The following is a 24,490-nucleotide window of genomic DNA, read 5'->3' on the forward strand; positions in this document are numbered from 1 at the left end:
GCTGGTCAGTAGTCATCACTAAATAGTTAATTTAGTTGAAACGTTGGTGTATGGCAACATGGTGTTTGAGCTCATGTAAGTTTGCTTGTGTGTACAAATTGAGTCAAAAAGAAATTCTCCCGGACAAATTTGACTCGACTGCACCTCGTCATGATTTATACATGCAAAAACTTGATGAGTTAATCCTGTCTGCAATGGGAAGTTGGGATGATGATCTGAAGCTGCAGTAAATGTCAGAAAATTTATCTGAAATAAAAACAACACCGGTCATCTGTTATTAAAAAGATGTTTTCATTCTTTTCAATATGATGAAATTGAACATGCAATCAAATTTTATAATCCATTCATTTGAACTCTCTTACATTTTTGACATGATATTTTACCAATATGTTTTGTTACAGAGTGTTTTTCGTATGCCAGATTCTATGAGTTATGAAGAAGGGGCCGCTGTGGTAATATCATACGGTACAGCATGGTTGGGGTTAACAAGAAGGGCTAACACTAAACCAGGGTAAGGAAGCATAAACCAGATTAAGGAAACTTTAAACCAGAGAGTAAACTGATTGATTGGTTCGCCTGTTATGTGTTATGCCCCACATGATGTGAGGCCAAAGTTATATTAGCAATTTTCAGCAAGAGCCAAGCATATCTTGGAGAGGGCACCGTGCCATTATCTTTACTTGATAAATCCATCAGGACTTTGGTCTTCCTTTGCCATCTTTCCTTTGCCCAAACCAACATGTTGTAGCCATTAAGTTTTGAGATGTAGCTAAATGGTTGACCCATTGGTCATCGAGTTTGTATAAGGAGCCGAGACTTTGCCTCTTCTCATCTCGTACCGGGAACTCTAAAGAATTAGGAAATTTGTTTTAGGACAGATGTACTGAACTATAAGTGCCAATGTTTGCATTATACGATCTGGTCCATGGGGGCCAAAGGCAGCAAATTTGAAACTGAGATAAAGGCAAAAATATGAATTAAAAAACAATAAAATACATAAGAAAATAGCCATCAAAAAACTTTAGAACCAAGTATGGTACACCTTTGGTGTTTTCAGTATATGATTGTATGTGTAATGTAATATTTACAGTAACTCAATTTTCAAAAATGCCTCCTTTGACCCCCATGGACCAGATCATGTCACATATTACCCCTCATGTTACTGAATAGTGGATGGGGTAAAATTGAATTGAGAAGCATAATCAAATTGAACACTTTGTTTGTATTCCACAGGGAAACAGTGTTAGTTACAGCTGCTGCAGGAGCTGTTGGCTTAGCTACTGTAGACTTGGCAACTAATGTTATTGGAGCAAAGGTTTGTACAAGTACAGTCCTCTTTATCAAAAGTAAAATGTGCTTTGTTTCTTAATAAGCCAATTGAAATTTGCAATGCACTGTGGGACAGTTTTTGCAGTTTTGGGACACTTTGCTCTCTGACTTATCAGGAAAATATGTGCGTACACAATTTTAATTAAAAACTTTTTACTGGAATAAAAATTGTTTAAAAACATGGTTATTTTATAAATTAATTATTTAAAATATTTTTAATAATAACATTATTACAATAATAAATAAATGAATAATAATTACAGCTTTTTCCCCGATATGACAGAGGTCAAAGTGTCCCAAAACTGCTCTCAAAAACTGGAAGTTACAATGCCGATTGGGCTTATTACATGATGCATGATGATGATTTCAAATTGAATTTAGTAATATTTTGAATAAACAAAAAAGTTGATGTTGTTAACAAGAAATCACATCATAACCTCAAATATGGACTAGTCTTGCTGTAAATAACTCTATTAATATTGTACTTTTTCTTATGCTTATTAATGGGCAATAGGAGAGATGAATTGAAGTAATCCATTTACAACATCTAATCATATTTTGTGACAGGGCTCAAAATGCCCGTTTGAATATGAGAGCTATTTTGAACAGATATATCTGCTTTTGTAGTTTTGCCATTGACAAACACTTTCACATGGGCTATTTTGTGAAATAAGAGGATAGATTGCTCTTAATGGAGTATTTTGTGATCCTAGCATCCTCTCTTTATGACATTTTTCAGTAGATATCCACAAAGAAAGCTCATTCCCAAATTTTCAGTTGATTCCGATTTTGTGTTATGCATAATAATGTGTATTACACTGCTCCATAGGCCAATATGTTGTAATTTTGTTCTGGTACTCCAGAACGTAATTCAAATTGATGATATTTTTGCTAAACGAATTAGGCTCCAAGAAGTTATTTGTATAAACATTATGTAGCCAGAGGTTTTTTTTTTTTTAAATGCCCCTTTAACCCCATGTATTTTGAGCAGAATTGTAGACTTGTGTCATGTGGCTTGGACTAGAGTTGCTATTTTTATAACTTATGATTTGACTTGCAACTATTGACTTGTGACTTGACTTGGATTTGTGAAAAATTACTTGTGATTTGATTTAGACTGGCAAAAAGTGTCACCAATGCAAGTAAAAAAGCTATCCCCTCAACTTCTGAAATAATAGAATTCGTAGTAGGCTAGTGTAGATTATTGTTAATGTGTTACTTGAGCAAAATAGTGTGTGACTTGACTTGAACTAGGACTAAGTGACTTGACTTTGGATTGGAACAAATAACATGTCTTGACTTGGACTTGCAAAAATGACTTGAATTTGGACTGGAATAAATGACTTGTGACTTGGACCTGGACCTAATGACTTGTGACTTGACTTGGACTTGCAAAAAGTGACTTGCTACCATCTCTAAATTTTTGATCCTTAGGCTTATTTGTGATTGACTCATATTTGTTACGATGATACAGGTTATTGGTGCAGCTGGTGGTCCAGAAAAATGCAAGGTTGTTGCAGACAAAGGCGCTATTGGGACTATTGATTACAACACACAGAGTATAAGAGACGTAGTGAAAGAAATGACAGATGATAGAGGAGCTGATGTAATATGTGATGCAGTAGGGGGTGATGTATTCAAACAATGTCTCAGATGGTTAGTATTATATATACTTGATCTCATTTGGAGTTGAGAGTGCTGCCACTCCTTTTAGGTAGTTGCGCCACAGGTGTATTGACATACTACCTTTGTTTATTCTCTGCACAATTAGGGAAGCATGCACAGTTTGGTACTGTAACCAGCAAAATATGCATCTATGTTACTCTCAACTCCCAATGAGACCAAATAATTAGTAACGGAGTATCTAGGACTGTTGATTACAATGCACAGAGTATACGAGATGTAGCAGTCAAGTTAGCTCAATCGATAAGGCGTTCGACTATGGTGCGAGAAATTGCGGGTTCAAACCCTGGTGGTGCCTAGTACGCTCTCGTGGAAAAATTGAGTTAGCTTAAAATTCCCTTGGACAAGGAACTAACTGGTCCAAGAGATAGCAAGAATTTCTTTGACAAAAATGACCAGGTGTCTTGTTATGAGAGTTGGATAGAACATCCCATGGGACATCTGAAAAGTGAAGTCTTGAGTGTCGTGAGCGGTGGAGCGTGACATCAGAGGTCAATGACCTCAAATTTGACCCGCTTTTCCTGTATAATTCAGATTATGCATGCTGTTTATTAACAACAGCCTCGATTTTCACATTTTTGGTGTCTAATGAAAGATATTAAAATTATCTATCAAACAAAGCCAATATCAGTGAGATTTAACAATGTTTCAACCCTAATTTTGAGCCAAAAACGTCAAAATTTAGCATTTTTACCCATATTTTGCAAATTGATCTGACATAAAACTTATAATTTCCTGAAAAGCGTGGGTGCATTACTTAAACATTCTTACTCAAAAACTGACCCATTATGTTCACAAAAAGATGACCAAAAACAATGTGTGTGGATAAAGTCGTTTTTGGGCAAGGACATTTAAAGTGCAATGACCTCTTAAATTGACTATGTAAGAGGTTTTCTGCACATATAGACTGTGGGCTATGCTAACCTCACTCCCCCCAGGGGGATTTATGGAGGCAGGTATTTTTGGGACCCTAATGCATTGAGGTTTTGAAATCCGCTTGCCTGCACATTGGCCAGCGGTGGGTGAGGCGGTGAGGGCGCTTTTTTCAAAATGGCCGCCAAAATCACAAAAATCAAAATAACTAGCTATAGGCCAGTGAAGCTCCTAGCAGCATAATTTTGATGTCTACACCCATGTTTTTAGGGTCAAGGAATCCTATAATATCACTTACATCAACAGGGGACCTAAATTTACAAGATGGCTGCCAAAATTTCAAAATGGCCGACATTGAAAATGAAAATTATCTATATAATCTCAGTCCTTGAAGCTCCTGGAAGCATAATTTTGATGTCTATACCCATGTTTGCAGGATCAATGAGTCCAATAAAATCACTAAGAACAGCCCAGGACACAAATTCTATGATGGCTGCCACTGAATTTTAAAATGGCTGCCATTTAAATCAATTTTGTCTATATCTCAGTCGTTGAAGCTCTAAGGATTCCAGCCAATACATTTAGGTTTTGAAATCCGTTTGCCTTCACATTGGCCAGCGGTGGGTGAGGTGGTGAGAGCGCTTTTTCAAAATGGCATCAATAATGACACCATAAATAATCAACGACATGTCTATTACCTAAGCACAAGAAGTATCAAAGCCTTAGTAATTTACTTAGTAGGATAAGTGGGTAAGTGCAATAGCTGTTCTGTGAGCATTTGGCAATATATTATATATTGTACTCATATACACATGTCAGCTACACATGGCAGCTATTCCACTTACCCACTTGGGCACTCAACAGTCGATGTCCCACATCCAAGATCAACAACTAATCTAATCATATTCAGTAACTCTATTTGTAAAAGGATTAATGTCAGCAGTAGATGGTTAACACAGCAACAAGCAGCAATTGGTAGCTGCTTCGTCAACACCAATATTAGCAGTAGATGGCTACCTTAGCGCCAATGAACATTTACTTCAATTGAAAGCTGCTTCATCAACACCAATCAGCAATAGGAAGTTACTTCATCAACGCCAATATCAACATTAGATAGCTAAACCCAGCAACAATCAGTTGGTAGCTACTTTATCATCACCAATACCAGCAGTAGATAGATACCCCAGTACCAACCAGCAATTGGGAGCTACTGTATCAACACCAGTATCATCAGTACAGTAAACCCAGCACCTATCAGCAACTGGGAGCTACGTCATGAAGCTACTCTTAGCTATCGTTTCATTTTTTTCCTAGAATTAATCCTTTTACAAATAGAGTTACTGAATATGATTAGATTAGTTGTTGATCTTGGAGTTGGGACAACGACTGTTGAGTGCCCAATTGGGTAAGTGCAATAGCTGCCATGTGTAGCTGACATATGAGTAGTACAATATAGTGCCAAATGTTTACAGGACAGCTATTGCACTTACCCACTTATCCTACTAAGTAAAGTACTAAGGCTTTGATACTTCTTGTGTTTAGGTTATAGACATGTCGTTGATTATTTATGGTGTTATTATTGATGCCATTTTGAAAAAGCGCTCTCACCGCCTCACCCACCGCTGGGCAATGTGAAGGCAAGCGGATTTCAAAACCTAAATGTATTGGCCGGAATCCTTGATTCTGACAATACGGCATAATGCATCAGAGACATGCTCCTTAGAGCTTCAACGACTGCGATATAGACAAAATTGATTTAAATGGCAGCCATTTTAAAATTCAGTGGCAACCATCTTGGAATTTGTGTCCTGGGCTGTTCTTAGTGATTTTATTGGACTCCTTGATCCTGCAAACATGGGTATAGACATCAAAATTATGCTTGCAGGAGCTTCAAGGACTGAGATATATACTGCGCCAATAAAGTATCCTTCCACTTGGAAAAATAATCTCAATTTCAGAACGGAACAATATTGGGGTAAATTTTTTTTTTTAATAGATGCACTAGCTAATCCTGCACATTATGACACCACATTGAATCCAATGTGACTTCAAGAAGCAAAGTTACAAGCATTTGATTAGACGAAGGTCCAGTTTTAGAAGTGACAAACTAGCCTATTCAAAACTCCACAGACTAGACATCTGGTTTGAGAGTGGTGACTGGCTAATTTATGCGTTTGGCTTTAATTTAAAACAAAAGGAACAAAAGAAAATTGAAACAAAAGAACTGACAAATTAAAATGAAAGCTTTGAAAAGTACAGAGAAGTAAAAACTTAATAAAAACTGTTTTAAATAATGCTTCATTGAAGAAACTGTGTTGTCTCTTTGTTTCGCTTTGTTGGAATCTTTTTGCGCCTTGTATAGGCCAGTTTGTCACTTTTAAAACTGGACATTCGTCTATTCAAATGCTTGTAACTTTACTTCTTGAGGTCACATTGGATTCAATGTGGTGTCATAATGTGCAGGATTAGATAGTGCATCTATTAAAAAAACAAATTTACCCCAATATTGTTCAGTTTCAAAATTGTGATTATTTTTCCAACTGTAAGGATACTTTATTGGCGCAGTATAGATAATTTTCATTTTCAATGTCGGCCATTTTGAAATTTTGGCAGCCCCTGTTAATGTAAGTGATACTATTGGATAACGGAAGTATAACCAGTTGAGTCAGCCTTTACCCTGCCGTGGACATTTTAATCCTTGCAATTCTTCATTTTATCATCTGATTTAACTTTTGGATTACCGGCGCATCTCGACCATCACTTTCATTTTCATCACCATTTGCCCCGAAGGAAGTCTTCATTTCGTCACTTTATTATTTTCATCATTTGCTTTAACTTTTGGACCCCGACGCATATCAACGCTCATATTTTTCATCGCTATAACTTTTGGACATGTTTTACACTTCACCTGTGGATTATCACCGGAACAATATAATGTCATCACCATTTTGATAACTTTTAGCTCCAGTTCGCCCCGGATCACTATATATTTTAATTCAGCATCATTTCATCGCCTATTCAATTTTGATTTTCGGATCACCGTCGCATATTCTTCAGAAGACGAAATTTTCTACTGGACTGTGTCGACAACTACGTGTGTCACATCAAATTATTCACTATTCATTGGAATCCTACCCGGAGTTATTCTTCAACCTGTAAGAACTTTCAGTGTGGTATTCACTCCAATTTATATGTTTATTTTGTGTTTATATGTGGTGATATCTAATCCTCCCAGATAAGGTAATATTTATTTTATATTGTATCTTATTAAATATACCACTACTTTCATAAATACACCCTCTTTAGTTTTCCATGTCATTTACATTAATTTACCCCCATGCTTGGCCACCCCAGTACACCCCGCAACGTATTCTTTTGTATTCCATTTCCGAAAACCCCGCTTCTGAATTGTATACCGTTGTTGTTGGTGCCGTTTTTAACCAACTACAAGATCATTCTCACTGTCACCTTATTTTAGAAGCAATACTCCAAAACCCAAATACATTTTTAATCGGCCATTGGTGCACCCCCGTAGCACACTCAGGATCTAATCCCCAGCACAGTTTTCAATTTGCTTCTCTCTCTCTGTGTCAGGTGGCGCTGTGTAGCGCTGCTGTGGTCTTCACAAGAGTACGCCATCTCACTCGATCTGATGCCAAGTGCGTTGCACCTTGCATTCCCTGGTTAGAAACCAGCTTCACGTCATTAGTCCAAGATGTTGGTGGACGTCCTCTTCCTCGTTGCCTTCCATAGCCCCTTGCAAAATCTGTTTTCTACACCTCCATGTTTCCTGACAATATGGCCAAAGTACTTCAGCTTTCTCTCCATTATGCCGCTTCTGATGGTTAGACTAGTACCAATCTTGTCGAGGATCCAGGAATTTGTTCTCCTGTCTTTCCATGTCACTCGTAGAAGCCTCCTGTAACACCACATCTCAAAAGCATCTACTCTTTTCCTATCATTCTTGGTCATAGCCCAAGACTCGCATCCATAAGTGGCAATGGAAAACACAGTTGCACGAAGTAGGCGTACCTTGAGGTCAATGGATAGGCCTCTGCTTTTCCATATGCTTGACATGCCCTGCACAGTTGTCCTTACAATAGCCAGTCTTCTCTTAATTTCAGTTGTGCTGTCACCACTGTTGTTAATCATTGAACCCAGATATTCAAATTGCTTCACCTCCTCAATCTGCTGTCCATCTATCACAAACTCATCACTTTTCCGCTCTCTGTCTACAACCATTATTTTTGTCTTCTTTGTGTTCAGGAGAAGGTGTTTTTCTTCGCTGGCCTTTGCTTATCACACTCAAATTTCGTCCATTAATACACAATGATTGGCTATGAGCATTAACATTCAAATTCCACCTTCATGGCCACCCCCCTTTAATCCAACGATAATTTATGTTTCAGTAGAACCATCTTCACATAATACACAACTTGTCTGCATATTAGCCGAGATCAAATTCGAAAATCTAACGGGCGACCAAAATTTGCAAATAATTCAGGAAATGAGAAACAATAGTTGTCATATTTTTAACATTAAATATATCGACACCCACCAACATACATTTTCACTTTTAATTGAATACGTTCTCAATTTTGTCCGATAATAGTCTAATCACCTATAACAGTTGGTCAGACGTTACGTTTATCAATCAAAGTTAAACAAATCATCTATATAATAATTATTTACCCCTTTTGCCCCTTTTTGCTTTTACCCATATTCCAATCAATTATTGTTACATGTCTATATTCTTTTTAAATCGGTACATGTTCCACATTTTGCATATTATCATCAGTTCTTAAAATCTTGCTGAATCTCCCTGGGCATGAGTATTTACATAAGTATCCCAGATGTGTGGTCAGAAAACTTTCAGCCAACACTCCTTTCAGTCTCCATTGTATCCATTAACCAAAACACTTTTAAGAGTACACTTCAAGTCCGTTTTAACAATTTGACAATTTCACAAGCCGTTGAACTTATTCAATTTTTTAACCAGTGGCAACAATTGATTCGAGGTGTTACATTAGCCCCTTTACCACAATCGCTGTATGCACTGACCATCAGATACACTTCTCTTGCCGAGGTATATTCAGAAGGATTTGTATTAGCTCATCAAGCATAATTGGCCTGTATTGCACTCAGCTTATTTGCTATAACTATTTACTATTCACATATGTTAATTGGTAAGAGCTCAACTTCTCACTGATGCTCTAGTACTTACCCCAGGCATCTCCACTCAGCAAATATTTTGTGTACTTTTGAGTGACCTTACTATTACCCTACAACCCGTTACGGAAGGGTGAGTTCAGTTCAAAACATTACATTTATTTGTGGACTTTTGTAAACCAAAATACAACATGGCAATGCAAAACCAATTCCAAATGACTTTGGATTTACCCCAATTTCATGGTAAACCATCGGATAACATCGCCGATTGGTTTTCAAGGATCGAAGATTCAATACGCCCTCTTGCCGAGGACGATGACGATCTGAACACTCGTCTAATATCAATCCTCCCCCAAAAATTAGCAGGGAACGCATACAAAGTCTACAGAGACTTTACCCGAGACATAAAAGAGGACTACGACGCGTGCAAAGAACATCTTTGCGATGTTTTTAATAACCAGGATTTCATACGAATTTTTCAAGGCTCTTTGACAGCCAGACCTCGTAAACCCGAGGAGAATATTGAAGTCTATATCGCGGAACTGAAAAATCTCACAAGCCAAGCATTTCCAGATTATTCTGTTCCCCAAAAACAACAGGAAACACTGCGCCGCTTGATTGCAGGTGTTTCCCCCTTTCTCAGAGCAAAATTACATGAGAATGATGTTCAAGACATCGCCACTGCTGTCAGAGTTGGCAAAAACAACGAAAGAGCCCAATTGGAGTATAAAAACACTCCACACATTGATTCTGCATCTGCCCATGCACCAATTGTGGCCCAAATCGAGTCAGTTGATTTAATTCAGCCCATCAATAACCCGGACCCTATCTTACAACAACTTTTAGAGGAATTCAAAATCCTCTCCACCTCCAACAATGCAGATTCAAAGAATATTTTGGAGGAAATAAAGCGTCAAGGTGACACTTTACAGCGCATCGCTTCAAACATGCGCCCCGATTACACCGCAGAGCGGCGCGACAACAACCGCTTCGGCGTGGCTATGACCGCCAGCGACATTACGGTAACGGCGCCGCTACCAACATAGGTCTATGTCTTTTGATCGAGCACGCGATTTCAATCCAAATTATGATAGATCACGAAATTTTAGCTCGTCTTACGACCGCTCACGCGATTCGCGCGCAAGATCATCTTCTTTTGAACGCCCCCGCCAAAACGGCAATGGACCCCCACCCTGGCGTCAAGACACACGCAATAGGAGCTCGCCCTCATTCAACCGAGATCGCAGCGCGTACAACGGCCGATCAGACAGATCATTTTCAGGTGACCGTAGGCCTCAAAGTAATTTTAGGCACTATAATAGTCCTTACCCAAACCGCTCACCCTCGCAGGGCCGTTCCCCATCACAGTCACCACAACGTGACCGTAGAGTAACTTTCAATTTACAGGGAAACCGTCGCTAGGTGGTGATGTGGGTCAATCACCACCTGCCTCACAAAACCCCCATACTAACAGTCATGTGACCCAGGTAAATGTAGAATTCAATGAACTACACGCAGATACTTCAGTAAATGAATTTTCTCAAACCATTATCACCAAAATTAATGGCCATAATGTTCATACATATCTTGATACAGGTTCCGGGGCTAGCCTTATCAGGCATGACACCTTACTTTACCTTACACAAAATAACCCCGTCTTCATCGGTACACCAAATATTACTTTAGTTACAGTGACAGGCACACCATTAAAGTTGTTAGGATCTGTCCAATTAACATTGTCAATTAACAATACTACTATGCGGCATATTTTTCATGTAATTTCGCCACAGGGCAGGATGAAACCCATCCTCCTCGGGCTAGATTTTCAATCAAAACATGATATTTCAATTCATTTCAAACACGGTAACCTCCGTTGTCAACAGCACCAAATTCCACTCTTAAGAAAAAGGGACCTTATACCTGAACCTTGCAAAGTTTTTTGGCTAAACTTTACAATACCCTACCACATTTGACCGTCGCCGAAGCTACCCTAGTTTTAGCCCTGCTACACCGACGGCGCGAAACTCGATGATAGGATTACATTGAATGATGTATGGATTAACTCAGTGCAATATATAAATCACTTAATTTAGCAAATTAAATAAAGCGAACGAGAGAGATTCAAAACAACATTGTAGTAATTTAATTAATAATGCCACTATATAATGAAGAAGAGGAACATTAGTAAATTTTAAATTTAATTAATGTTCATAATTATTGCTTTGCTTCCCATAATCAGCCAGGAATCATAAATCTGCATAATGATCGGTTTCCATTCATTAATTATCTTATTTAAAGGAATTATTAATTAACTTAAGAACATTAAATAAAAACATTAACTTTTAACAATACTCAGTCATTAATTACCGTATAATATGTAAATTATGATGCACACGAGGAAGGTTACCGTTGTTGCAGGGCTACAGCGACATCGCCGTTTGATAATTAATGAATGAATTAACAAACAAACAAACAAACTTGATAAATATTCACCCATTAATGCGATGCCTATGAGGAAGGTTATCGTTGTTGCAGGCTACAGCGACATCGCCGTTTGATAATTAATGAATTAATTGACAAACAAACAAACAAAACTTTATAAATATTCACCCATTAATGCGATGCCTATGAGGAAGGTTATCGTTGTTGCAGGCTACAGCGACATCGCCGTGAACGACAATTTCTCAACAACCCTACTATCGATTTCCATGATTTTTGTACCAAATTTCTTCTTTTTAAACGACCTTGCTAAGTACAGGCCTAAATGATAAAAATTATCATGATTATACGTCGTTCATAAAACGCCCTACCACTCACAAGCTTTACTTTACATTGACCGCGTTCTTACGTTCAATACAAATCTGAATAAAGATGGAAGATAATTACAGTTCTGTTTCATTCACAATGTTTTGTTGAACTTGTAAAAAAATGTCTTATGATGCTTATTTTTTCACCTAACTAGTCGGGACTGTATGACCATTTTCTTCTTAATTAACTTTTCAGTGGTCTGTTTTATTTATAACAACTAAACAACTACAACGTATGAAATCACATAAACCAGTGTGTACGTCGTTCATAAAAGGCCCCAACCAGTGATAACCAGGTGCAAAAGTTCTGTTTCTTTTTAATTAACTTTTCAGTGGTCACGGTCCTGTTTTTATTTATAATATCTGGAAATTATGAAATCACATAAACCAGTGTATCGTGTTCATAAAATGCCCCAACCAGTGACAACCAGGTGCAAACTAAGTTATGTGCATTATGCGCTTACCAATGACAACTTAACTTAATATTTCCTCTTGCCCACAAACAAGCAACTCCCCATTTCACATGTGCATCATATGTATATCGCCCAAGCATAATCATCTACAATCCAACGATCACTTGTATCAATATGCAAATATATGATTCAATACGTGCATATAATAATAGGGAATAGTTTTTTAACGGCTTTTAAGTCAGGCCTGGGCGGTGAGCGTAAATAAACATGTGTTGCTTAATCCTAAAACCAAGCTGGTCATTTATTTTTATTCTTTAAATAATCAAATAATAAAAAAAATAAAAAAAAAATCACCCAATGGCAAGGTATAGGTTAGCGGCGTCGCTGTAGCACGGCAACAGCGATACCTTCCTCCTGTTCATTACATTTATTTGATCAAGTCATGACACCATACGCAAAACGTCCAGCTTTGCGCCGCCGCTGTAGCACAGCAACAACGATAGCTTTGCGCCGGTGTAGCCCAGTAAAAGGTATAGCCGGCGCCGTCGCTGTAGCACGGCAACGGCGATACCTTCAGCGCTACGTCGGTGTAGCCCAGTAAAAGAGTATAGCCGGCGCCGTCGCCGTAGCACGGCAACAGCGATACCTTCCTCCCCTTCATTAATTTGGTGACATGACCAAATAAGGTATACCTCAGTGCCGTTGGTGTTACCATACGGAAATATAGGTATACTTTCGCGCCGTCGGTTTGGCCCCTCAAAAATGTCTAGCTTTGCGCCGTCGCTGTAGCACGGCAACAACGACACCTTCGCGCCGTCGGTGTAGCCCATTGAAAAGGTATAGCTTCGGCGCCGTCGCTGTAGCACGGCAACGGCGATACCTTTCAAGCGCCCGTCGGTGTAGTCCTGTAAAAGGTCTAGCTTTGCGCCGTCGCTGTAGCACGGCAACAACGATACCTTCCTCCACCACACTCATTTGCTAATATGACAACTTTAACAATTAGGCCTACTTAAGATGCACCTTTGCACCGTCGGTGTAGCCTTACGGAAATAGGTCTACCTTACACGCCGGTGTAGGCCCCTCATAAATGGTCTAGCCGGCGCCGTCGATGTAGCACGGCAACAGCGATACCTTTGCGGCGTCGCTGTAGCACAGCAACAACGATACCTTCATTCACCATCACATCATTATTCAATATATGATACTTAACGTATTTACTCCATGAAATTAATGCTACTCATTCTTAATCAAACCACTCATTAACAATTAACATTCCTCTTATCAATATAACTTTAATCACTATTAACAATCATTGTTAATTACTTACAACAACCCTCTTATCCCTCACACTCATTATTATTATGTCATAATTATTAATTAACTACCATCGCCCTCTAATCCATCATAATAATTATAATTATATAATCATTCATAACCAATTACAATCGGCCCCACACTAATTATAATTATATCATGCTTATTAACATCATCTTTTGATGCGGTCATCATTACTTGAGTACATTAAAATCTATTACGCATAATTAATACTTCTAAGCCATTATATAATGCAATATAGGCCTAGTTATTTCATTATGCTTAAATTCAATTCAAATGACATTATTACTATCTAGAAGTAACCACAATAATTTAATCGTACTAACACTTATTACCTTGATGATTGCAAACTTCATTAAGTCAAACGCCGACATACTTTATTAAAAACCTGACTCATAAACCTCTAACTTAATTTAAATCTATCCCATTAATAAGTAATTTGTGCCGACGCCGGTGTAGTTTTACAAAAAAGGTGCAGCTTCAAGGCGCCGTCGATGTGGTAGGGTATTCTAAAGGTACTCCAGTTTTTTTGCCTACCAATGTAATACTCCCAGCAAGATCTGAAACTATTGTTCAAGGATTTCTGAATATTGATCACCTCAGTAGCGTTAGAGAACATTTCACAGGCTATGATTCAGTTTTTGAAGCCACCAAACTAGATAATGATTTTGTTCAAATAGCACACAGCGTTGTCAAATCAGTAAACAATGAAGTCCCTGTCAACATAGCAAACTTTACAGATCAACCTATTGAATTACAATTGGGCACTATTATAGGCAAATTGTACCCATGCGTTGGACATTTTCAAATCCTCACAGCTAGTAACCAAGGGTCAGACCAAGTACCAAATGCAAACAAAGTTAACAAACAAAGCCCCATATTTGACTTGTCACATACGGACCTGACCAAGACTCAAAAACAACAAGTTCAATCTTCACTTCTTGAGTATGCTGACGTGTTCTCTACAGAGGAGCACCCCTATGGTCAAACAGACCTGATTACACATTCTATTGATACAGGGGATAATCCCCCAGTCAAACAACGAGCATATAGAAACTCACCAAAAATCAGAGCAGAAATCGATAGACAGTGTAATAAACTTCTAGAGCAAGACTTGATTGAGACCAGTGATAGTCCCTGGTCATCTCCAGTAATATTAGTTAAAAAGAAACCAATTGGCAATGAACCCCCTACCTACAGGCTCGTTTTGGATTATAGAGCTGTAAATCGATCCACAAAGAAAGATTCGCACCCTGTCCCCTCTTTGGAAGAAACAATTGAGAGTTTAGGCGGAAATAAATTTTTCAGTTGCATGGATCTGTCCTCTGGATACCATCAGACACGACCCCCCAGGATCGTCCGAAGACTGCATTTACGACTGGGGTCAACCTCTACCAGTGGAAGGTCATGCCCTTTGGCCTTTGTAATGCTGGTCAGAGCTTTCAGCGCCTAATCGAGAAGGTCTTCCGAGGTATAAGATGGTCAAAGGTCGTCTGCTACTTAGACGACATTTGCTGTTTTGGACGTACATTTGAAGAAAAATTATCGAACCTCCGAGAAGTCCTTGACCATTTACAAGCAGCAGGTCTTAAACTAAACCCCAAGAAATGCACATTCTTCAGCAAAGAAGTTCACTTCTTAGGTCACGTGATCTCAGGTCAAGGATGCTCACCTGACCCCCGTAACATTCAAAAGGTCAAAGACTGGCCACGCCCACAAACGCAACCCAAGTACGTGGATTTTGTTCACTAGGATCTTATTATAGACGTTTTATCAGGAATTTTAGTGAAATTGCCAATCCACTAAACAAATTAACTCAGAAAGATGTACCCTTCATTTGGGATGATGAATGTGAGAAAGCTTTCACCACCCTCAAGACGGCTTTAACGTCGTCACCCATCGTTTCACATCCTGACTTCTCTCTGCCCTGGACTTTGTATACCGATGCTTCAAACACCAGCATTAGTAGCGTACTAGCACAACGAGACCTTAACGGTAAAGAGCATGTTGTTGCATATTTTTCGGCTTCTCTCTCTAAAACAGAGCGCAAATGGTCCACCTTTGACAGAGAATTCTATGCCATTGTAGCATCCATACGTAGGTTCAGACATTACCTCAGAGAGTCGACATTCACTATCATTACTGACCACCGACCACTATTAGCATTACGCAAATTAGATTTGACCTCTGACCTAACAGGTAAACGCACAAGATGGGCATTAGAATTAGACCCTCTAGACTTCACTATCATACACAAATCTGGATCTAAGCATACAAACGCAGATAGCCTCAGCCGCTATCCCTACTCTGACTCTGAAACCAGTAACAACGAGCTACCAGTACAAGACATATTCGTGATTGACCATGACACCACAAATAATATGAATAACCAAGACATTCTAGGTCCAGATGTTGACGAAACTCCAAATGCAGACAACTCACCAGAAAACATTCTCTCTTTTTACGAAGAAGACCTGTATGAATTACAACAAGCTGACCCACATATCAGAACAGCAATTTCATGGCTATATGACAACAAACCAAGACTACCCAAACAGAAAGATCAGTGTTGATGCCATTTACCAAAATCAAAGTTTGTTTAAGTGTTGTGCATCCTTAATCATTGCATTCCTATGGCATGTTTGTTTATGTGATGAGCGCCCTTGAAGTATAAGCTAAACATAGCCTGCAGCCCATCAATCACATGTAATTTGGTGCGAATTTGGCACTGGAGGCTGTCATCTTGTATTTTGAAGTATTGTAGTGTAGAAGCTCTCGGTAAAGACACAATTAATCTTTACCTGAACCAACATAATTAGTATTTGTGACAAGAACAAGAAGAAGAATAGCAAGTGAAGATAATAAACATCATCAAGATACGTTTCAGCTAAAGTGTATCCTTGGATTTGTGATGATTTGTGTCACCTTTTGTTGTTGGTTCCGAGTCATCGAAGATTGTATTATTTTAGTACCAAGCTTCTGCTAACCACGGAGCAATCCAAGTTTGCCCCTACATTTGTAAAGATTAATTGTCTGTAAGAAGATGCTATAGTTGGTAAATAGTTACCAAATAAAGGTTCAGTTGAGCGTCTGTTTGTAAGCTTACCTAAAAATAGCTAAAAGCTTAAGGTCGTGTCAGCAGTGTAAACATAAACATTGCATTGGCACAGACAGTCACCACAGCCTCCAGTCATGTCAGACGTCACTGAATATAGCAAATATTAATGAGTGTGCATGTAGATAAATGCACACTTGGTAGAAGCTTATAGATTAGAACTTCAAAGAAGTTATCAAGGCCTATGAATCCGATTCAGAAATCAAATAAAGATATCAGTAGTAGTGCCTGCATGTACATTTCTAACACTCCCACGAGTCGCCACGACAACACAAGCACAAACTGACACGGGACTACTACTGAAAAATAGCTTTGTGGTATTTTTTAATAAATATCTAATAAAGGGTAACAAGTTTACTCCCACCCGTCATGAAGTCGCTACGACAATTCAAATAAAGTTTGGTAGTAAAGTGCCTGCATGTACGCCTCTAATACTGTCATTAGTAATCTTGCAGTTGCACAGCTAGTGCATGCAGGAATAACTCATAGAATCATACAACACTGACACAGGACTTCTACCTAAAAAAGAGTTTTGTGGTATTTTGTTATCAATAAACGGACGCAAAGAGCTTACTCCCGCCGTCGGCACACAATAAACGGGTGCATCGAGCTTTCTCCCACCCGTCGGTAAGCAACGTAGGGCCTGCATTCAAGCCGAAGTTTCGTGTATACTGACATTCGCATTTATTTCAGGTTTCGACACATGTAGCCCTCACAAAGCACACCTTACACAGGTCCTACGTATAGTTTCTCACATAAATTTGTGAACCGTTGTTCACTTTGAAAATATTTGGCGCCGTTGCTTGCATCGGCGTCGTTTCGTTAATTCGTTCGTTTCGGTACTATCGAAAACATCATGTCGAGTCATAACAGCGGTTCCGCATTAAGAAGCAGAAGATCTTATAAAAGTGATGCACTATCTAAAAGTACAGAATATGCTTTATTACAAGCAGCAACGAGAAAGGTAGAGCTAGAATGTCGAGCCAAAGCATTGAAGGAAAAACAAGCTTTAGAAAGTGAGGAATTTAATATCCAAGCAAGGGCAAGAGACTTGGAACAAGAAATGCAAGCCAGGGCAAGGGACTTGCAACAACAAAGAGAGTGGTTGGAAATGAAGACCGAAATAAACATAGAGCAAGCCAAAATAGATGTATTGGAGGATTATGAACATAAATCCCAGAGTTTAAGAAGTAGACCAAAATCGGTGCTTGATGACCTCACAGAAGCTCAACCAGATACAAACACATCAGTGAGGCAGTGGTTGAACCACAACACTAGAGAAGGTCAAGAAATTGATGGCAAGTTCCTAGCTAAACATGATACAATTGGTGCTGTAGGTCTAAATCCAGGGGCAAGACCAAAATACACACATGTGGAGTTGGGACCTGCAAAGGAGCAGCCAGCAGTGGGCATGACTACTGATGGTAAAGTACATACCGATTTAGGTCAACAAGTTCAACCAAGAAGCAGGTTAACAACCAGTCAAGTTATGCAAGTCAACTTTCCACCACCAAGTGAAGTCTTGTTTCCTGCAGCAGCACCTGAGGAATCAGAGAGTACAGGGACAGAATACCCCACATTATTTGTCTGCCACTAAATATGAAAATATTGATGAACAGTATGGTCAAGAACAGTACAGTGAACAGTATGAACATGAAGGGCCTTCATCAGTAAAGTACGGTCATAGAGTAAATTTGTCACCAGAGCCTGATGTGAAGAAAAAAATAAGTCATGTTGCCACGGCAACATGTAAAAAAGCGAGCCAATAGAAGTGAAAGAAGATACCAGTATAGAAAATTTGGCACGCATAACCAAGACAACTTGACAAGGCTGCTGGTCGAACAGCATAAACAAGCAAGTTTACCAAAGCGGACATTACAGACATTTACTGGAGACCCGCTTTTGTATATTACGTTTATAAGAGCCTTCGAATTCATAATCGAAAATAAGAGCAAAAGCAATAGAGACCGTCTGTACTATCTTGAACAGTACACAAGAGGTGAAGCCAACAGTTTGGTGAAAAGTTGTATTCACATGGATGATGAGGTTGGTTACCTGGAAGCAAAAAGGTTGCTGGAAAGGAAATATGGTAATAAGCACAAGATTGCAGAGGCTTACTTAGCAAAGATGAGGCAGTGGCGAATGTGAAAGGTGATAGTTCAGGGCTACAAGATTTGTCATTATTTTTGTTAGAATGCAAAAATACCATGACCAGCCTGGGCTATACTAATGAGTTGCAAAGTACAGCAAACATTAGAATGTTGATGATGAAGTTACCATATAGTATGAGAGACAGATGGAGGAGACAAGTAGATTATGTAGAAGAAGAAAGAAACAAAGTGGTAACATTTGAAGACTTCACCTCCTTCTTAGAAAAACAGACTAGAATCGCAACTAATGCTGCCTACGGTAGAAGTGTGACGGAGAAGGAAGATAGTACTAAGAAGGAAGAAAGGGTAAAAACCCAAACTATCAGACTTATAAAGCTAGAAGAAATCTAGCAACAAACACAGAAGCTGTGTCGGCAAGTGTGACATCAAATAGCCCAGGAGCCAGACCAAATGTAATGTCATATAGTCCAGGAGCCAGGCCAAATGTGTCGTCAAGTAGCCCAGGAGCCGACAAGCCGTGTACATATTGCAAGGGTAAAGATCACACTTTGGAAATGTGTAACAAATTGAAGGAAAAGCCTATAAGTGACCGGTTGCAGTATCTAAGAGAGTTGGGAGTTTGTTTTGGCTGCCTAAAGAAAGCAACACATTACAGTAAAATCTGCAAATACAAGCTTACCTGCAAGACATGTAAAAGCGCCATCCAACAGTGCTGCATGTGAAACAGGAAGAGACAAAGAAGTCTGGTGAAGTTGCCAATCAGACATGTGGGCTTACAGGCGCGGAGTTAAATCTAGTGAATCATATCCCACAATAATACCAGTCATAGTCTACTCAAGAGTTTCCAGAATGTCTGTAGAAACTTACGCCTATCTCGACAACGGCAGTGATGCTGTATTCTGTTCTGAAAGGCTGCAAAAGGAACTGCATGTTAAAGGCAAGAAAACCAAATTGGAAATTGAAACCATAACAGATGATATCATAGTAGACAGTGAAATCATCCAAGATTTAGAAGTTTCTGACATGAACAGAAATAATATCATCTCTCTTCCAAAGGCATATACACAAGATAAGATCCCTGGTGACTTGGCTGACATCATCAACCAGGATGATATTGATGCAATTCCTTATATGGAAGAAGTTAAGCTAGGAAGATTAAATGATGAATCTCAATGCCATATTGGTCTCCTCATAGGAAATAATGTGCCTAAAGCATTTGAGCCAATACATGTAGTAAATAGCCAAGGTGAAGGACCTTTCGCCTGCCAAACTAGACTCGGATGGACAGTGTATGGTGTCAAAAATAAAGAACACAAAAGGACATCAGTCATCCACAGAATTAAGGCACATGACACTATTGACCAGCAATTAGAGAAACTCTACAACGCTGAGTTCAATGAGCGAATCATTGATGATAAACCAGAGAGAAGCGTGAGTGAAGGACAATTCCTAAACAGAGTAGAAGCATCAATCAAGTATGTAGATGGGCACTACCAAGTAGGTTTCCGCTCAAAGATGATGACATGAAATTGCCGAACAATATACATCAAGCCGAACAGCGGGCATGCCATCTGAAGAGGAAGTTAGAAAGGGACTCGGTTTTCAACGACCAATACACTGCATTCATGAATGATATGTTTAAAATGATTATGCAGAAGAAGTGCCCAAAGATGCATGCAATAGAAAGGATGGCAAGGTGTGGTACGTCCCCCACCATGGGGTGTTTCACCCCACCAAGGGCAAGCTGCGAGTTGTATGTGATTGTGCGGCGAAGTACATGGGCCAGTCTTTAAACTCACAATTGCTAAAAGGACCCGACTTGACAAGCAACTTGGTAGGTGTGTTGACGAGGTTTAGAGAGCACCCTGTTGGAGTTGTAGCAGACATAAAAGCAATGTACCATCAAGTGCGTGTACCAGAACCAGACAGAGACTTAGTAAGATTTCTATGGTGGCCCAACGGTGACCTGAGTCTGCCTCTGAAGGAATATAGGATGAATGTGCACTTGTTCGGTGCAACTTCGTCACCTTCATGTGCAAATTTCGCACTGAGAAAGACCGCTGATGATGGTAAGGAGAAATATAGTGAAGAGGTGTGCAACACAGTGCTGTCCAACTTCTATGTCGATGATTACCTCAAATCTATCGAAAAAGAAAGCAAAGCTATTCAACTCGTCAGTGATCTCACCAATTTGTGTAAGGATGGTGGTTTCAAGTTGACCAAGTGGTTGAGTAACTCAAGAGAAGTGTTGCAGTCAGTTCCTGAAGACGATAGAGCTGAGACTACAAAGACACTAGATTTGAAGAATGAAGAGTTACCATCAGAAAAGGTGCTGGGGTTGCTATGGTCACCAGAAACCGACAGGTTTGGCTTCCATATTAAGGTGAAAGAGAGACCTCCTACCAGAAGAGGCATCCTAGCAACTGTAAGCTCCATCTATGACCCGCTAGGATTTGTTGCTCCAGCAATCCTGCCAGCAAAACAAATACTGCAGAACTTAAGCAAGCTGCAGCTTGGTTGGGATGAGTCTATTCCTAGTGAGCTTCTGACTGCGTTGGGAAAGATGGCTTGATGAAGTACCGAAATTGTCAGATTTCACCATCGAAAGATGTTTCAAGCCCAAGGACTTTGAAGAAAGTGAAGTCCAGATGCACCACTTCTGTGATGCAAGTCAGAAGGGGTATGGTTCAGTGAGTTACTTACGATTCGTTAATGAGAGTGGTCAAGTGCATCTTACTCTCTTGACAGCCAAGGCAAGAGTTGCTCCTTTGAAGATCATAACTATACCTCGCCTAGAGTTAACTGCAGCTGCAATGGCAGTAAAGGTCAACAACATGTTGCAAAAGGAACTACAGTTGAAAGTTGAAAGCACATACTTCTGGACTGATAGTCAGACCGTGATCAAGTATATTAACAATGACACCGCCAGATTCCACACCTTTGTGGCTAATCGAGTCGCATTGATTAGAGATGGCTCCCAGCCACACCAATGGAAGTATGTAGGAACCAGCTCAAACCCTGCAGACGACTGCTCAAGGGGCGTAGCCGTTGATTGCTTCCTCAAGAATAGAAGGTGGACTGATGGTCCAGATTTCTTACACAAGGCAGAAAACCAGTGGCCGAAGACTACCATTGGAAACAGTGCTGAAGAGCTAGCTGATGATCCAGAAGTTAAAAAGAAATTAGTAGTCAACACAGCGTTGACAGAAGAAGCAACAGATACAATGGAGAAACTACTTACACGATTCTCCTCATGGTATCAACTTTGTCGTTGTGTTGCATGGATCCTCAGAGTCAAGAAACATCTCCGCAAGATCTGTCGTGATAGAGATGATGACAGAGTTGATGATAGAGTTGATAATGGAGATGATGATGGTAGAAAGAATGATGAGAATGAAGAGCATGGCAACATTACAGATTTGCTTAATGTTGCTGACATGCAAGAAGCAGAAAGAGCTGTGATAGTATATGTCCAAACCAAGGCATATCCAGAAGAAATTAAGACACTAAAAGAGCTGCAATTGAGAAGTAATGACAGTCAGCCAGAAGACAACTTGCGACAAGTTAGCAAGATTAAGAAAGCAAGTCCTCTCTACAGACTTAATCCATTTATAGAAGATGGAGTAATCAGAGTAGGTGGTCGACTGGCTAAGTCAGCTCTACCTGAAAAGACAAAATTTCCATCAATCATACCAAAGAAGTCCCACATTGCAAAGTTGATTTTACATGACGTCCATGAAGCAACTGGACATGGGGGCAGAAACCACATGTTGGCGCATCTGCACAAGAAGTACTGGATAACAAATGCCAATGCAGCAGCTAGAAAGGTTATCAACAGTTGCATCACCTGCAGAAAGAGGAATGCAAAAGTACAACAGCAGATGATGAGTGATCTTCCCAAAGACAGAGTCACTCCAGGAGAGCCACCATTTTCAAGAGTCGGAATGGACTATTTCGGTCCACTAGAAGTTAAACAAGGCCGTAGTATAGTCAAGCGATATGGTGTAGTGTTCGTCTGCCTTGCATCCAAAGCCATACACATTGAAATGGCAGCGTCTTTGGATACCGATGCCTGCGTAAATGTCATATGACGATTCGTGTCCAGAAGAGGCCAAGTGAAACAGATCCGCTCTGACAATGGCACCAATTTGATAGGGGCAGAAAGAGAGTTACGCCGAGAAATTGCAGCTTGGAATCAAGACAGAATCCATGACTACCTTCTGCAAAGAGAGATTGAGTGGACCTTTAATCCACCAGCAGGAAGTCACCATGGAGGCATCTGGGAACGTCAAACAAGGACAATCAGGAAAGTGATGTGCTCTGTTATAAAGGAACAAATACTAACAGATGACTCTCTTCATACATTACTGTGTGAGATAGAAGCCATAGTTAACAGCCGACCACTCACCAATGTTCCTGGAGAAGTATCTGATTTAGAGCCACTTACACCAAATCACCTTCTTCAACTAAAGAGTGACATGATCTTACCACCAGCCGCTGCAGGAAAGCTGAGTCAGTATGCCAAGCGTCGGTGGAGGCAAGTCCAGTATCTGGCAGACCTGTTTTGGCGCAGATGGATCAAAGAATACCTTCCTCAGTTACAACAAAGACAAAAGTGGATTCACCCACAGCGAAATGCCACGCATGGCAGATGACATATATGATTATTGCACTACATGTGAAGCATGTCAGAAACATGCAAACCCTGTCCCCGCCATGAAAGCGCCACTGCGCCCGATACAAAAGCCAAGGCGAAGCCATATTGCAATTGACATAACTGATATGCCAGTGACACCATCTATCTGGCCATTGCTGTATTCTCACGGTAACCGATTTATTCACAAAATATATCGAATTGTACCCAATGAAAAATCAGACAGCCATATCAGTTATAGAAGCTTTATTTGACCATTATGTACCAAATCATGGTCTACCAATTAGTATCCATTCAGATCGAGGCGCTGCTTTCGAATCACGCGTGTTTCAGTCACTATTGAAACAATCAGGTGTAACAAAAACGCGCACAACTAGTTATAGGCCTAATTGCAATGGTCAAGTTGAACGTTTTCATAAAACTCTCAAAGACCAACTGACTAGACGTTTAGAAGCAAATGGACTAGACTCACATTCATGGATTGATATACTTGGGCAAGTTAAACTTTGTTATAACGCCACAGTCCACTCAACAACAGGATTCTCCCCGTATTCACTCGAAAAAGGTGAGGAACCGTTACTACCTATACACATCCTCTTAGGTAATATTGATGACTCAAATGACACCCAAGTACATTTACGCGATGATCATCATAGGTATCTCAACAATTTACAAACACGTTCGCGTACGCTTATGAACTAGTTCAGTCACATTCTGCAACAAGTAAACAATCACAAGCCCACTATTATGATAGATCAACCAGATTTACCCCATATGAACGATTGGATTTGGTCATGTTACGCAATGAGAGGAGACCCACAAAATTAATGCCACATTAGGCTAAATAATACATAATATTCCACGCCTAGGCTGAACATTTTACCACATGTACTTGCATTTCGATACACATCTAGGCCACACAATGATCACCATTTATATGGTATCAATCATGCACGAACACATAATTACACTTCCCTGGTTTGAGATACACTTACATGTAG

General features: G+C 39.7%; 1 protein-coding gene across 3 annotated transcripts in view; it reads left to right on the plus strand.

Annotated features, from left to right (window-relative positions):
* The window catches only part of LOC140171242 (quinone oxidoreductase-like protein 2 homolog), a 53,520-nt gene that overhangs the window by 20,650 nt on the left and 8,380 nt on the right, over positions 1 to 24,490 (plus strand). For all 3 annotated transcript variants that reach the window (XR_011861581.1, XR_011861580.1, XM_072194471.1), the window contains exons 6-8: positions 402 to 511; positions 1,234 to 1,315; positions 2,804 to 2,985. Coding sequence is in view for 1 of the 3 variants with exons in the window: in XM_072194471.1 (XP_072050572.1) it covers positions 402 to 511; positions 1,234 to 1,315; positions 2,804 to 2,985 (374 nt within the window). In the remaining 2 variants the exon portion in view is untranslated. The remainder of the gene's footprint in view (positions 1 to 401; positions 512 to 1,233; positions 1,316 to 2,803; positions 2,986 to 24,490) is intronic.

The sequence above is a fragment of the Amphiura filiformis genome, chromosome 15 (genome assembly GCF_039555335.1).
Source record: "Amphiura filiformis chromosome 15, Afil_fr2py, whole genome shotgun sequence".
In the NCBI taxonomy this organism is placed as follows: domain Eukaryota; kingdom Metazoa; phylum Echinodermata; class Ophiuroidea; order Amphilepidida; family Amphiuridae; genus Amphiura; species Amphiura filiformis.